A 16,404-nucleotide genomic window follows, 5' to 3' on the forward strand; every position below is an offset into this window, starting at 1 on the left:
CACTGGAAGCTCTTTCTGCCTCATAGTTACTCAATTTATTCATTCATTCATCCTTTCATTCATGCAGTCTTTCACTGTGCTTACCCCCTTCTAGGCACTGCATTTTTTCCAGGCACTGGAAACAGACCCTCCCCATTTTAACGTTAGCCAAAAGTTAGGAAATGAAAGATGTGAGCCCACATATTAGCTGCCCTAGAGCTTTAGAAGTCACGTAAACCCAAATCAATGGGTTCTTATTAAACATTTATTGTGCTCTGGGGCAAGTCCCCAAAATTATGCCAGTTTAAAAGTTCTGACAAAATTGTGGTATCTATGACAAATATTGCTGTTACTGTTCATGCTGTTTCACTATTTTGCAGAAACTACCAAGAACATGAAGCATCTGAGAAAGGATCCAGGACTTCCATTCCCTGGAAAAACTTGAAATTTAGATTATATCAGTCTCTAAATCCCATAGCCTACAACCCAGGGATCTCTAACACTCTAGAGCAGATAGAGCAAAAAGTATTACATTCCTTTTGCTAAAAACATCAATAAAATGGGATAGATTTTACCACCAGAAGACAAGGACATTGACATATTCTTGATTTTCATAATCAAAGTGTAAAATTCGTATTACATAAAGCCAAGAAGGCACTTGCTAGCTTTGCAAGCAAAATCCATTCCCTTCTAGTACATTAAAAAAAAAAAAAGTTTTATTTAATTCCAATCAAGTAAATACATAGAATTCTTTTCCACAATGTCAATGCAGAGAAATTCTGGAAGCTTAAGGGTAAATTCCTGTTCTCAAGAGATCACATCAGAAAGACCAACATCCACAATCTCCAAAAAAAAGGATGATCGAGAGCAGGGGTCTGTCAATCTATTCTATAAAAGCCCAGACTAAATATTTTAGGCTTTGCAGACAGTATAGTCTCTGTCACAATTACTCACCTCCAACTTTATAGAGTGAAAACAACCATAGACAACATGCAAATAAATAAGCATGCCTGCATTTCATAAAATTTTATTTAGAAAAATAGACATCTAGTCGATGTGGCTCAATGGCCATGGTTTGCCAACCCCTGATCTAAGCAGATCTGTATTCTGAGAAGAGGTAATATTTCTTATTTCTATTTAGGTTCTCATTTCTTTTTTATGTCCTATCAAATATTGAAATAAATTTAAGCATGCACTTTAAATAGTGGAAGAAATAAATTTTTCACTTCTTATTAGATATCATTTGTAGAAAGAAGTTCTGATGAAGGATATCCTCCGAAAACCACTTAAATGCTATTTTTCCTATGCTGATAGGCTTTTAATCATCTTTCTATATTGCACATAACTATCCTTTGCCTTATATAGTGAGTGCAATTTAAATTTTTTTTTCCTTAATCTTCCTGAACAATGTACAAAAATATTCTTAGGGGCACTCAAATTATCTAGGGACACACGCTCTACCTACATAGTTGGCCTCAGTCTGCAGTTTCTTTCTAGTTGTATGCCCATTATCATCACTATATTATATATCAGCTGTCAGTGTTGGTGTATTTCTTTCTTCTAGTCTGTGTCCATAATTCCTCTTCCCAGAGTTACATGTATGAAGTCTGCTCTCAAACAAAAACTGAATTTGGATTGAAAGATCCAAATAACTTAGCTTTAGGAATTACATAAGAAGTCACCATAAACCCAGTATTGAGTCCTCAGTCTTTTGAAAGAGTGCTACATTCTGCTACATTCCTCTTCTGGGGACACAGACTTTACAAAAGCTATTTTCTACAACACTCAAAAGCTTGCTGCCTTGTTTCTTGTTTGTTTTTTTGTTTTGTTTTGTTTTGTTTTGTTTTGTTTTTTGTTGTTGTTTTGTTGTTGTTGTTGTTTGTCTTGCTTTGTTTTTGGCTAGGTTCCAGAACATTCAGGTTACTGGAAATCTGATTAAAAGCTGAATGAAGAGTTTTCTTAATGTACAAATACCTCTTTACCTAATTATTAATACCTAATGTACTAATACCCTTATTTTCAAGGTATTCGTAAAAACTGGTATGAGCGAGCATATTCTTTATTGATTTCACTGCTTAAGTTTGCTCTGTTCTATATCCTGCTTATCTCTAACTTTGTCTAAGAGAACTTAGCATAAGGATCTCACTCTGTACCACTTAAGAATCATCTAGGGGAGCACTGGAAGATAGCAAGCCCCAGGTCTCTTTCCTAATCATTCGACTTGGGAGACAGAGAACAGGCATTAGTCATTATTGGTTTTGTTTTGTTTTATCTTAAGATTCCCAGGTGATCTCAAGTTAATCAAAGGCCAGGAACCACTGGATTCCTATATCCACTTTCTTTTAGAAGTCCGTGTAAAGGATAAAATGAGGAGTGGCTTACACTAATACACCTCTTTCTTTTTTGTGGCGCAAAAATTTTGCACATGATAAATATGGAGTTATCCAAGGACTTTAACTTTCTCTTCTTTGAAGAATGCCCAGCAAGTTGAATTCCATGAGGCTGCATTTCAAACTCTTACTTTTTTTTGATGATCTCACCATGTGGAAAAGGCAGTAAGACTTCAGTCGTCAGTGTCGAGATCTTTTATTTTCCTTTCCTTGGTCAACTCTTGCATCTTAAATAACTGTTTTTGGTAACTGTGAAGCCACGTGAATGTTACTGTCTTTCTCTTGTCCATAGCACCAGAAGAATGGGCCACAACCCGCTCCAGCTTGAAGGCACCACCGCCAAGGTCAGCCAGAGGGGGATACAGGGAGCACCCCTATGGTAGATATTGAAGGGCCTTCTCACCCGTGACCTCACCTCAAAGACAGTTCATAGCCTGTGGTCTCCACATAAACAGCAACAAGACAAGTAATAGTCCTTTTTTTTTCTATTCTAGGGATAACTGCTCATGATTTCTCCCATATATTTCTTGTATTTCCCCCTATACTGTTGGCGTGACATTGACACTAGCATTATTTTACAAAACGGACTAAGAAAAGACATTGGCTAGCACTATCTATAAACCATTCAGTAGGATGATATTCTCTTGGTCGTTTTTCATTGTTGTGTGTAATCTTTTTTTTTTCTTTTTTCTTTTTTCCTTTTTTCTTTTTCTTTTTTTAAGAAAGAGCATGAATCTGTTAACAGATTTTGAGTCTCAATCAACTAGCAAAAACTTTGTTTAGGGTTGCTAAAAGACTGTAATATGACTTTTGAACTAGCTGATAATAAAGTTGTAGATAAGATGTTTTAACCTGTCTTTTAATATATCTGTTAGTTAGATGAAGATGTTCGATATTAAGTTTGTAAATTTAATTTTAAATGCTGTTTTAATGGAGTTGAAAACAAGCAGCTACCGTATGTATGTAGCTAACTGAATTTGTTCAGTGTTTTAACCTGTATTTGTTAAAAAAGAAAAAAAAACACATAAAGTTCCATGTGTAAGCTACTCTAAATAGGAAACCACAATTTGTCAAATATGTTTGCCATAATTTGTCAATAAAGCTGAAAACTTTTGTAAAAACTAAATTTGGAATTACTTGTTTTCTAGCTTTAAATGCCTGCTTTATTTCTTCTTCAAGAGATGCCTAAAATGTTTTCTATTTAAAAATTACAAAAATGAACCCAAGCCTGTTTTAAGATATTTGTGTAATACTTAAAAAAATGTATTAATAACTTATGGTTGTTAAATAATTTAAAAGTTAACAAACTAAACTGTTACATGAATCATGGTTAGTAAACACTAATGTATAACATGTTAATGGAAAAAAATGGATTTAGAATAATAAATGGATTTTAAACTATCCTCTAAGCTTTATCTTGCTAAACACAAATTCTGATTGACTTGTTTGCATTAGCATGTCTCTCGTGAGAAAGAGTAATGGAGTATAAGAGGTAAGATTACCACTTACCACTGTCTAAATGCCTAGTTCTTCAACCTTTGAGTTTCCCCGCACATTAAATATCCCATCCAACATGTAAGCATTGCGTAGATTCACTTTATTGTTTTCACTCAAAGGAGTGCGTGGACTTCTTCATTTGCGTAGTTTATAACAATTTGTTTTGACAAACAAATCATCAGTGTCACTGGCCAGTTGTTGCTATTCAACCTCAAAAACTTTATTTGTAATTTTCAGTGCTAAATATCACCGCCCTTGAAGGCAGTTTAGAGGGCTGATATTTCTTTTGAGACTATCAGACTTGATGGCTGATGATTATTAAGGAAATATGTCGCAGGACTCAAAGGATGACTAAACGTTAAACAGGTAACACTAATAGTGACTCTGTAATTTTGCCTATGCAACAGTAATGTTAAATATTCTCAGTTATTAAGTTCCTGATAGTTAAAAAAGTAAACCTACAAAAACATAACAAATAGGTCTATAGGTTATTAAAACAACTAATTAACATTAACTAGAGGCACCAAAATTATTTTACAATATATAACCCTCAAGGCAATAAACAGAACTAAAATTAACAATAATAGTAATGCAACTCTTGCTAACATCAAACGTAAGCTAAATTTTGATGGAAAAAGAAAGCGAAAGACTTGATGGTAGGGATGAATGCCAAAACTGTTAATCTTTTAAATACAGTTTTTTTGTTTATGGTGGCTTTTGTCGATGTGATTGGTTTACTTTTTTGCTGCTAACCAGCTTAGGCATATTGCTGTTCAGTTTTTGCAGCTGGAGTTGCATGCTAATAAGTTTTATGAAGTGTGTGTCTGTCATCAGTTAAAATTGTAAATGTTTGCCTGGCACAAAATGCTGTTGAGTTATATTTAATTTTCTTTTCTTTATTCTTTCTCACTATTTCAGGTATCCACAAGCCAAGAGCACATAAGTGAATAGCAGATGTGATGAGCTAAGAGGGACAGAGGTAAGTTTGTTTTTTTATCCTCTCCGGAAACAGATAATCTTTACCAACATAGAGCTGTGGCTGTGAGCTAAAACACCAAATGCCACTTGTTTAAATACTGAAAAGGGTTAGATTGTTGTCAAGGTATGAAGCTATTTTTATCTTCTTGAAATAAACTGACTAACCTGGGATTTACCCGGCAGAGTTTTCTGAGCTTATTCAGAACCTGACCAAATGAAACGGGAAGCGCTAGTTAATCTTCAGCCTTTTTCTGTGCTATGAATGCTATGAATGACGATATATTACTTTTCCCTAATTGTGCCAAGAAATAGTATTCAAACTTTTATGCTGCAGGTTTAGGGAAAGAAATCACAATCCTTGGCTGAGATGGAGGAGGTGGGAAAAGGAAGCCCATAACAGGCTGCTCACCTACCCTTTGTCGATGAGCCATTTCTTAACACTAACATTTATGTAGTCAAATAAAATAACTAAACTCACCATGATTTTCCAGTTAGGACACTGGACTTACCGATAAGCTTATTTCTCATCTGCCATTCTATTTGATTTGGCAAATATTCACTGAATTCAAAACACATTGAGAATTGGGACTTAATTTCTGTACACAAGGAGTAGGAAACTTTAGCCAATAAGCTTCAGACTGAAAACAAGGCAAGGGCAGTTATGAAATCCACAGACTTTAACCTGACGCTCAGAGAATGAAATGGCTTTTCCACAACGTTTGAAATACGGTGAAACCCAAAATTTCTCCTTCTAGACCTGGTCCTTTTTCTTTTTACCGCACAAATATCTGTAATACCACGTAGCCTTAAACAGACCCTCTAAGAACAGTATGAGAGAGCCTGGACAGGTTTTAGGACTAGAGCTAGGACAGAACCTGCAGAGTAGCCTGTCCATTGCTGCGGAAGAGAGCGCCACCTAGTGAGAAGGGACTAGGTTGTGTCCCATCAGGGAGTCCCCAAAGCACAGGAAGTGTTGGAGAGGAAAGCACATCCGTGGGCCCTGTGGTCCAGATGCAGGAAGGCACAGAGTGAAAGCAAAGCCCGGAGAGGAATGGTCAAGTCAGGGGGCTGTCCTTGAGTGCTATGTTAAATTGTTCAGATTTTATGAGAAAAAATAAAACAAAGCCACTTTAGGTTTGAAGTAAACAATCAGAGCTAAGGAAAGGATCCCAGGGAACCATAACAAACACTTCTCGTCCATTTTATAATTACTGACTTCATCTGGGAGAACTTTTCTAAAATTCAAACTGTCAAAATAACTATTTAAAACTGTATGTGCTTCATCTAATCAAGTCCCTTTGTTGAGCCGAAGAACCAAAGATCAAAAGTTACAGAGAACACAATTCTGAAATTATCAGTAACATTGCATATCTGATTTGACTCTTTAAAAATGTTACTGTTTTTATAAGCCAAGGGGAGAAAGAATCTCTAATCCAGATATCCTGCGTATTGTTCTCCTTTGAGCCTTTTCAAACAATAGGCTTGATCTTGTAAAGCAATGAACGAGAAACCAGTCAAAAAACAAACAAAAATAGTTTGTTACTATTTTGATATATTAATCAGTATGTTTTTGTCCATTGAAATTATTTTATTGTTGCTGTTGTTCTTTTATCACCCTGTGGCTTTCTCACCATTCAGACTACATCTTTGAATGCATTAACTACGGGCGGGGCTATCACAGCAGAAACACCAGTGCTGAGCAAGAGAACATTCTTGACTACTGAGTTAAAAAGTTGAGTTTTTAAAGCTCAAAAATTATGATTTATGAGAAAGTAGATTTTGAGTTCTAAAAGCCTGCATTTTGAGTAGGCTTTAACTAGGACATAAAGTTTATGTGTTAATAGTATATTTAAAAGATTCCAATCAATCAGTCAATGACTCATCCACCAGCCTCCATATATTCTACAAGATAGATAAGTCCAAGTTAAGAGGAAAGCTAAAGAGGCAGCAATATCTAAGATATTAATTTAAGGTATTAGATATTAATTGAAGGTATTAGAACCAATGGGTTCTGTACACTGTATCAATTATTCAATAAAAGCTTCAGATAGGTTTGGTCACAGAAGGGACCTTTGTCTAAAGTGGAGTCGAGGGAGGCAGCAAAACTTCACAGAGTTCCCCACACCAGTGTATTCCAGGTGCTATCCTGTAGAAGGTTGTTTCTACAGAATGTTTCTCCATGCTGGCAAGAGTGGAGCAGGTGTGGCAGAGGGAGCCACACACACACAACAGTCTCTGCAGAAAGGAATGGGAGGGTGCAGTAGCATCAGCATGGACTGGCACTGACCAGGGTGCAGATGTAGATACAATGCGGAAAGGTGACAATATCAACTACGTCCTCAACCGAACTCCAAAACTTAAATCCAACCCAGGAAAGAGGTGAGGCAAAAATAAATCCCTGAGTTGACAGAGCAATTCCTGACCAAAATTGATCAGAACTAACTGAGATTATTTTTCTCCAACTGGCCAACTGGCAATATGGAGAAATATGATTGAAATCAAGTAGAGGTATAGAAAAATGTAATATACATACAATGCAGTCACTTATTGCATAACTATTTTCTTGAAATAATCAGAAGTGAATACAATGGGGCAATCCAGTGGGTACTCTGGCAATGGGGAATAAGAATTTCCCTGTTAGTGGCCTTTCAGAAGAAACCTTTGATAGAATGAAAACTGTTCAGAGTGGCCTTACCTAACAGATATTCACTCGCCTGGTCAAAGGGTGCCTTCTCTTGTTGGCATCAGACAATGATGCCGGGTCCCAACATCATCCCTTTAAGACACCATGTCTATTCTCACTCGTTTCAAAGTGCTGGCTCACAAAGATGGCAGTCAAGAGGCACCTGGCCAGTTAGAACCATCGATAGACAAACATTCTCAAGTCTGATATCCACCTCAGCAAGTAATACAAACTTACATGGCAAATTAAACTATAAATTACAGTGCATTCCTTGTAACTATAGTTTGAAGTTCTTCCTGTATATGTTCCATGCATTTATTCAGATAATGCTGTAATTCTTGGTACATTGATGATCCTATGACAACTGGGAACTCACCAAAACAGCAAGTGTGGCTAGCCTGGATACTAGACAAAGTATTTTAAATAGTAATTATAGCATTATTATGTAAGGAAGTCTTTGTGCCTGCTGTTTGTCCAATAAAAAGTTTTACTACTCTCAAGTATGATTAAATCAGAATCAATTTGCTGCCATCTAAAAGACCAAATAGTGTTTTAGGTCTCATTTGTAATATTTAGATCATTTTCACTTTCAGTATATTAATGGAACTGAGGCCATTTAGCTTAATGACAATCAAAGCACTAACAGTTTTTAAATAAATGTGACACAGAATAACATATTAAAAGTTCCCATGAATTCTAAAGAAAATGTTTTATTTTTTCAAGCTGTATTATTAAGACATTAATCTTGTGCCTTTAGTTCTTCACTTAAAAATAAATAGGTCTTTTGAAAATGACCAATATGCCTTAAAAATTAAACCCTTTAACCATACAGCCTTCTATCTCATGATCTCTACATCTCATGGTTAACATAACCTAGAAGCGTGTAGGTTTGTTTATTTTTTTAAGGGACTAGAGAACAGTGATCAGTAACTTGAGTTGGCTGAGCATCAAGTATCAGCTTCAGCATCAAGAGACCATCTGTTAACAGAAAACTCCATCCACTCAACACTCTTTCAGGGTCCACAGGTAGGTTAAACTTTTTACTGCAAAACATTCTGTAGTACACAATTGAAAATATCCAATGGTATAATTTATAAAATTTATTTATGCTTATTGTGAGGTTAGAGTATTAATAATAACAATAATAATATTGGGGGCATGTGTTCTCTGAGCATCCCTTCCAGGCAAGGTACTGTAATTTTCACATAAAATTTACATGAAACATCTATAATCATTAAAGCAAGCTTGCAAATGCTTAACCCTGTTTTATAGAACAGGAAGTTGAAGTCCAGAGATTTTACTATTGTCACACTACTAATACATAGCAAAGCCAATTTTGAAACAAAGTTTGATAACATATTCCAAAATGTGATGGTGATCCCCTACTTTGACTGAATTTAATCGAAAAGAGAATCTAAAATCTCAGAAAACCTTAACATAATTTCTATTCTGTAGCAATATGATGAATATTGATTTTTAAAAAGATTATGATAAAGTATTTTAACCTGAAATGCATCTTTATTTTGATCTTTCCTCAAATTTGCCATTCTTTCAAAAGTTCTCATTCCATCATAGAAAAATGTAGATGAAAACTATCCCACATTTGCTGCAAAGCATGACTATTGTTTTTTATAAAACAAGTGAATTCATTGATAATCTAGATTCTATTCTGGCATTAAAAAATACATGATTAAATAAGCACGAAGGCAAATTCAGGCTTTTAGTCCTCATTTTGTAAATCAGAACTAACTTTAAAGTATGAGAGTAAATTTCAAATCAGAAATATCTTTGTATAATCCATGCAGTCATGTGTTAACACAAGTGAAGGTATAACTCTATGTTAAATATTTTAAAACAAAGTATTTCCTGATGCCAGTATAATGTACAGCATTTATCTGGACATTATAGTTTCCTATTAAAATATATGAGTTAACAGTAAAATAGCTATTCTTGTTGACAGGCAAGAAACAGTCTTCCATATTCACCAGAAAGATTAATTTCCTGGTCTCTTTACATAGAATTTGTTAATTGGTACTAGAAATATCACTTACAGTAGGAGAAAAAGGTCACTCTACTTGACATGCTGTCTTATATCTCAGTCTCTTACACTTATTGTCAGACGAATTGAGAAACTAGGAGAGGAAGCTGTCTGATTCATATACCACTGGATACCTTAGCAACAGCCAGCTTATCTGCCTTTATATATAAATTTTATTTTTAAAAAGTGCAGAATAAGCCATCTTAAAAATTGGTAGTGAGCTTCTAACCACTAATTTAGTTCAAATTTATGTTCCATCGTATTTCATACTTCTTGGTAGAATACAGTGAATGATCTACTTACAAGAGAAATTTGGAGACTCTTAGATCCTCTTTGTGGAGCCTCTGAAAGCAAATGTCAGCACTGGACATAGGTTTCTTGTCACCTTGATGCCTTTCAGGATGACTTCTATCAGTAAGAAAATGTTCCCTCCCCTCTGTCTCATTCTCTGTCGGCCCTAACACGTGTATACTGTATTTCCTATGTTCTAGCCTCTTAGCCTGCCATTTCTGACATTAGGACATTTTTCAATTTCTCTGATACCATCCTACCCCTCCTTTCCCAATGTCTTCTGTCATTTTCCCAACTGCACACGGATTCGTAAGAAGACAAAAGAAAGGTAACTGATTACTACTGGGGAAAGAACACTGTCCAATCATTCAAGAAAGCCCCATGTTAAGAAATGTTTATTGTCTTCTTTATGAAACCAGTACATGCCCACTGTAAAACAAATAGGATGCTAAGAATAAAAATCACGTTTAATTAAAGCAGACAAATAATGACCATTAACATTTATATATAACCTCCTGTTCACAAAATCTTGAATTCCCAGCTATAAAGGGGATGCAGTAGGTGAGAAAACATCTTCAATTAGTCTAAGTTCTCTATATCAAAATATAAACTTTAATTATGGGATTCACTGAGATTCATGCATAATATCTGTGACTGGAACAAAGCTAGTTTTATTTACTTTTTTTAAGATTTTATTTATCTGAGAGGGCATGAGCAGGTGGGAGGGGTGGTGAGTCAGGGGATGGTGAGTGTCAGATAGAGAGGGAGAAGTAGGCTCCCAACTGAGCAGGAGCCTGATTCAGGGCTTGATCCCAGGACCCTAAGATCATGACCTGGGCCAAAGGCAGATGCTTAACCAACTGAGCCACCCAGCACCCCAGGAATAAAGTTAGTTTTAAATGTCTTTAAACAGGGAAGATTATATTTACATGTTGCATAAAGATCATCTTGTTAATGGATTTAATGTTGAATTTTTAAGCCGTGTCCTTCAACTTGTTGGTTGGAGGTTTAAAAATAGAAATTAATTTACTAACCAATATATAATTATTTAGAACTAATATTTAGAACATATCTGCTGCTTTATGCTTTCTTATAAGGCAGTAATTTTAAAAATAAGTAATACTGCATTTCATCAGAGAAACTGCTCTGGAATCCTTTTATCATTGTTAATTCAAAACAAAGTACAAATTGGTTTAACTTCTTAAAGACCTTTTTTTCTTTCATTTCTAGTGAGTAAATGATTCAGAAATGGTGTCTGAGGATACAGCAGAATTGCCATGAATCGGGTTTTTTTCAGGAGTTTTTAAATACATATACTCTTTTTTTAAATCAAAAGTAATTCATACTCAGGGTTTAAAAACTTAGAATGTATAATACAAATATGTGGAGTAAAAATCCAAAATCTATAATCCTAATCCTCAGACACAGCTCTGTTAATAGCTTAGTTGGTATTCTTTCTGATTTTCTTTCCTTTTCCTTCTTTCCTTCCTTCCTTCCTTCCTTCCTTCCTTCCTTCCTTCCTTCCTTCCTTCCTTCCTTCCTTCCTCATTCTTCAGCTTCTTGCTCCTTATTTATTCATTTGAAATGGGATTCTGCTGTATAGTACATGCAGTTTTAATTCTCAGTAGTGAGCCGAATTTGGTTCTTTGTGAAAAAGTGAGCTAATACCTATTCCCATAAGGTTGATTTGTATGTGGAGGATTAAAGTTCCATTATTTATACTATGAAACTTTTTAACCCACAACAGATGCTCTTTATTATAAGCAAAATTACTTGAACTTGTCAAGCTTCAGTTTTCTTGTAGGTAAAAGGGGATAATAATACCACCTATTCATAAAATTGTGAGGTATGTAAAGTCATACAGGCGCGGGCATATCCTCTCCAAAGTTAGTTAGAATTCTCCCCCAAATTATTTTTCCTTAACTAAAAATCTTAACTTTAAGACATCTTCATACTGTGTATCAAATGCGTATATAAGAGCTAGTTTAATCCAAAAAAGATCCTTGCATTATCCAAATCAATTTGTAACTTAGATGTTTTAAGAATAATCTTTACCAAAATATTCAGCTAATGTAGGCTTTAGACTACAGATGTAAAAATGCTCATCATTATATTCATAAGCTAACGTATACTGGGTGTCTTGACAGGCATTGTAAGATATGTTTATACGCAAGAATTGGTTTTTTTTCGTTTTTTTTTAAGATTTTATTTATTCATGAGAGACACGGAAAGAGAGGCAGAGACATAGGCAGAGGAAGAAGCGGGCTCCCTATGGGGAGCCTGATGTGGGACTGGATCCCAGGATCCTGGGATCACGACCTGAGCCAACCACAGATGCTCAACCACTGGGCAACCCAGGTGCCCCTATACACAAGAATCTAATAGTAATGCTGCACATATACAGTTCATATTGAGATAGAGGTAAAAATTAAAGTGAGACAACTGATAATTTGGTACATTGTTTCAATAATGATAATAATAATATGAAGAAAGAGGCCTTTGCAATAATGGAATGCATGAGACATGTCAAGCACAGTCTTAAGTATTTTTAGGAATTACTTCATCTATTTTCTCAATAACCCTATGATGTAAGTTCTATGATATCCTCATTCTTGTCTACGGCCATACCACCCTGAACGCGCCCGATCTCGTCTGATCTCGGAAGATATCCTCATTCTCTAAATGAGAAATACAGGCCTGAGAGAGAAGTAACCTCTCCAAAGTCACATCACTGGGCAGTGGGGTGGACTCTAAACCCAAGTAATCACAATTGGAGACCTCTTCTTAACCCCTGCACTCAACTGTTCCCTCTGACTTTGACTGACAAATTTTGTAGTGAACTAAAGTTTAAGAGGAAACTAAAATGCAGATGTATAATTCACTATTCAAGCTAGTAAAAAGGAATTAGAAGAAATTCTCTTATAATGAGTGTTGCCAAGATTAAAGTCTGCTGATAAATTTCTAAATACTCTATATACATAAACCAAAAATACTTGGAATATATCTTTTCCCGGGGTTATCTAGAAAGTGAGTCATGCATAATAGCCCTAAACTCCATACATGTTGTCCCTGACCATATTTATTTGCTATATAAATAATAGAAGCTATGTATACCTAAGTATAGAAGTTAACCTTCATGGAGGTTGAGATATCCTAAATAACATAAAACTTAATGAAAAAGGAGAAAAAAACTGGAAAAATATATTTCTAGAAGAATAGTAATGGTTACTTATTTGTTTACTACTGGCATATACTTCTAGAAGAATAGTAATGGTTACTTATTTGTTTACTACTGGCATATTCTATTGTATTGATCTTTCCCAATCTGTACAATTGCATAAATAAAATGGAGTTTTACCTATGTATTGAATATAAACACTATTGAAATGTATTTTATATTTTATTATACTTAATGATAGGACATCAGATGAAGGTGAACATGAGAACAAGAAAAAAGAATAGAAAGAACATGAATGCAGCCAGAAGGCTGAAAAAGATCCATTAGAAGTACTGAGATGAAACAGGCAGCAACATGAAAAACAAGATAAGCCACCTCTTACATCCTTCAGGGAATGTTATGTCCTGAGATCTAAAAATTTTCATAAATCACAATCATGTGCAACTTATCACATAAAGCAGTAATTTCAGAAATTAAAAATATGCCTTCCTTTTAGAACAAATACAGAACATTCTACTGATATATCTGGAACTTCTGTTATCCGTTATCTTCTGTGTCTGATTTTCATAAACCATTACACTTGTCCTTCACTTTGTTTTTTTTTGTTTTGTTTTGTTTTGTTTTTTCTGTCCTTCACTTTGACCAGCAAATTTTTTTACCACCTTGGAAAATTTCTATGTGTCCACTGTCAAGTAAAGAATAAATATTTGTACCAGGCTCTCACAGTGTAAGTTAATTCAAATTTGTGCTTTTAGAAAATTACAAATTATTGCACATCATGTATTCAGAATCATTCAGAGATGTTACAAAATAAGAGTACTAAAACTATGAATTCCAAGGATATGCCAAAGTAATATTTACTACACTCCTTTATAATACTGATGTTTGAGAGAGACTGTCCTCCAAGCTATTAAAAATTTTATAGTTTCATATACTATATACTGTGAGTAAAAAATAGACCATGTTGGAAGTATTAATTCCATAAATGTTCTCAAAAAGAATTTATTATTTATTATATTTAGATTATTAGGAAGATGTTTAATGTGGGATTTTATAAAATGTTAATTACTAATAAGTAAAATTTGGTGATGATTTGATTGCTCAGAAGTAGTAATTAATTCTCTTAGGATTTAAGTCCAATGTGTTCATGTATTTGAAGTAATAATCAAATGATTTACTGAATCCTCATGGATTTCTATCACTTATTCTATTATTCATTATATCACTGAAAGAAACATTTTAACTAGAAATGATGGCCTGTGACTAAACGAAATAGGTTCAAAAGAAAGTGGTCTTATGACAACTACAGCTAAAAAATATTCAGTGGATGCAAACAGTCTGCTAAGCTAAATACGTTGCTAGCTGTCACAAAAGGAAAAATGTCAACAAGCACAGCATCTTCATTTAAAAATATTCAAGATATATTTTGAGAAAGAATACCCAGGCTTTACCTTTCTAATAGCAAAAAAAATATGAGCCCTCTTGGAAAAAGGCATCAGGGGTTTTTTTGTTTTGTTTTTTAACTTAGCTAGTATCCTGTACCAGACTGATGGGAGACATTTCTCAAAAATAGTGAAATGAATAAATATCCATCAATTTGCTTCAATTCTTCATTTGAGACATTTCTCAAAAATAATGAAATGAATAAATATCCATCAATTTGCTTCTATTTCAGATCTTATGTTTCTTATGTGATATTTATGACTATGTAAATTATATGTAAAATGCTAATTGTGTATATGACATTATATCACACATACGTATTTTTATCATACCTATTTATTATGCCTTGATATTTTTAAAAACATTTGCAGTAATATTGTATTTATTACAACAGCTCCATGAAGAAAACAAGCCAAATTTTCTTACCCTCATTTTAAAGATAAGAAAATAAAATTTCACAGGGATAAGAGGCTTGTCCAAAATTACGTGAAGTTTAAACGGTGGGATTTGGGCTGAGACATTAACCTCCCCAAAATAACCATGCTGTTTTTGTTTTTGTAAATGATAGTAGATAGTGGAAGACAAAGCACTGAAGGCTGTATGAGAGAGAACATTGGTCGTGTGCAGTAATTACTCAACATCTTACAATAAAACATATTCCCCAAGTATTGAGACTTACTTTGACCTATATATAAACATTTAATCACAACCTTAATAATTAATATTTAGATGCTTCCTAAATATATGGCATAATATTAAGTACTTTTTAAAAATAGCACATTGGCGTCAAATGCATACGAAATTACTTAAAATTGAGAGCCTAATTGATTACAGAACTGTACACTGAGTTTGTAAATTCTAAATTAATAATTTTTCTGATTTTAGCTGGAAGAGAATAGAATTAATTAAAAGTGTAAAGCACTATGTATGAAATTAATGGAAGCATTCTAACTTGATTTATAACATATCAAAATGGTAACTCCATTTCTTTAGCATCTATCATTAAAAGAACTTCAAAAAAAAATTCTACTACTAGGTAAGAATTAGCATAACATTGGCCATCATTTTTCTATTACTTACATTAGTCCTTCCATCTTAAAAAAAATGGACTTTATGACTATTAGATAATTGAGATTTTAAATGCCCTGTGAGTTTCAAAATCTAATTTTAGCTAAATTTTCAAAGGCCAAAAAAAGTCACTACAATTTCCTAATTTTAAACCAAGTACTCTGTTTTTGAGGAAAAAAACCCAGAAGGTTCGAGTCTAAATTATACAGATCATCAGTTGATCTTGATTTAATTTACTAAACTATTTCATTTAGCAGTGCTAAATCTGGGCTGATTCCTTAGGAGTGTAGTAATCTGAAAGGATTCTGCTATTCGGTCCAATTTATCTCTGTTCAACTTTATTGTTAAAGTACATCACAAGGACCTAGGAATATCTATTTGTATGACCCCACTTTTGAATAAGTACATCAGATCAATACAGATTTTACTGTTTTACAATTAAGCTACTGTTTACACTGTACAGAAGATATAAAGCAGCATACTTAAGAGAGTCTTAGGCTTACTCAGTTTCCAGGTCAAACCTCATTCCTGATTTTGGCATGGGTTCCTAAATTCTTGCTCATGTGGTGAGATAGATGAACTGTTAACTATAACACTTCAGGTTCTGGTATGCTCAAAACCTCACAGATCTCTAGTTAACTGCCAAGATCAACAAATGCATTTTGTATTAAACATGTGTGACTAATTAAAATATTAAGGCTTACTATATAAAGAAGATATAGCACCTTAAGTTGCAAATAGTAAAATAAATACATGTATTGGAGGATGAGATGATCCTTGCTGTCTCCCATCCTCAATGTAGAAGGAAGGGTCTAGGAACGTAATGTAAATGAGAGATGACTTTAACTAAACCTACGAT

General features: G+C 34.2%; 1 protein-coding gene across 22 annotated transcripts in view; it reads left to right on the forward strand.

The window, feature by feature from the left end:
• The window catches only part of KHDRBS2 (KH RNA binding domain containing, signal transduction associated 2), a 591,382-nt gene that overhangs the window by 545,073 nt on the left and 29,905 nt on the right, over positions 1-16,404 (forward strand). For 14 of the 22 annotated variants that reach the window (XR_012034041.1, XR_012034027.1, XR_012034037.1 and 11 more), the window contains 2 exons: positions 2,662-2,835; positions 4,785-4,845. Coding sequence is in view for 4 of the 22 variants with exons in the window: in XM_072832478.1 (XP_072688579.1) it covers positions 2,662-2,759 (98 nt within the window). In the remaining 18 variants the exon portion in view is untranslated. Of the gene's footprint in view, positions 1-2,661; positions 3,496-4,784; positions 4,846-16,404 lie in introns of those variants that run through there. The other 8 variants (XR_012034043.1, XR_012034042.1, XR_012034040.1 and 5 more) reach the window with 3 other exon arrangements.

This window comes from Canis lupus, chromosome 7, assembly GCF_048164855.1.
Source record: "Canis lupus baileyi chromosome 7, mCanLup2.hap1, whole genome shotgun sequence".
Classification (NCBI taxonomy): Eukaryota; Metazoa; Chordata; class Mammalia; order Carnivora; family Canidae; genus Canis; species Canis lupus.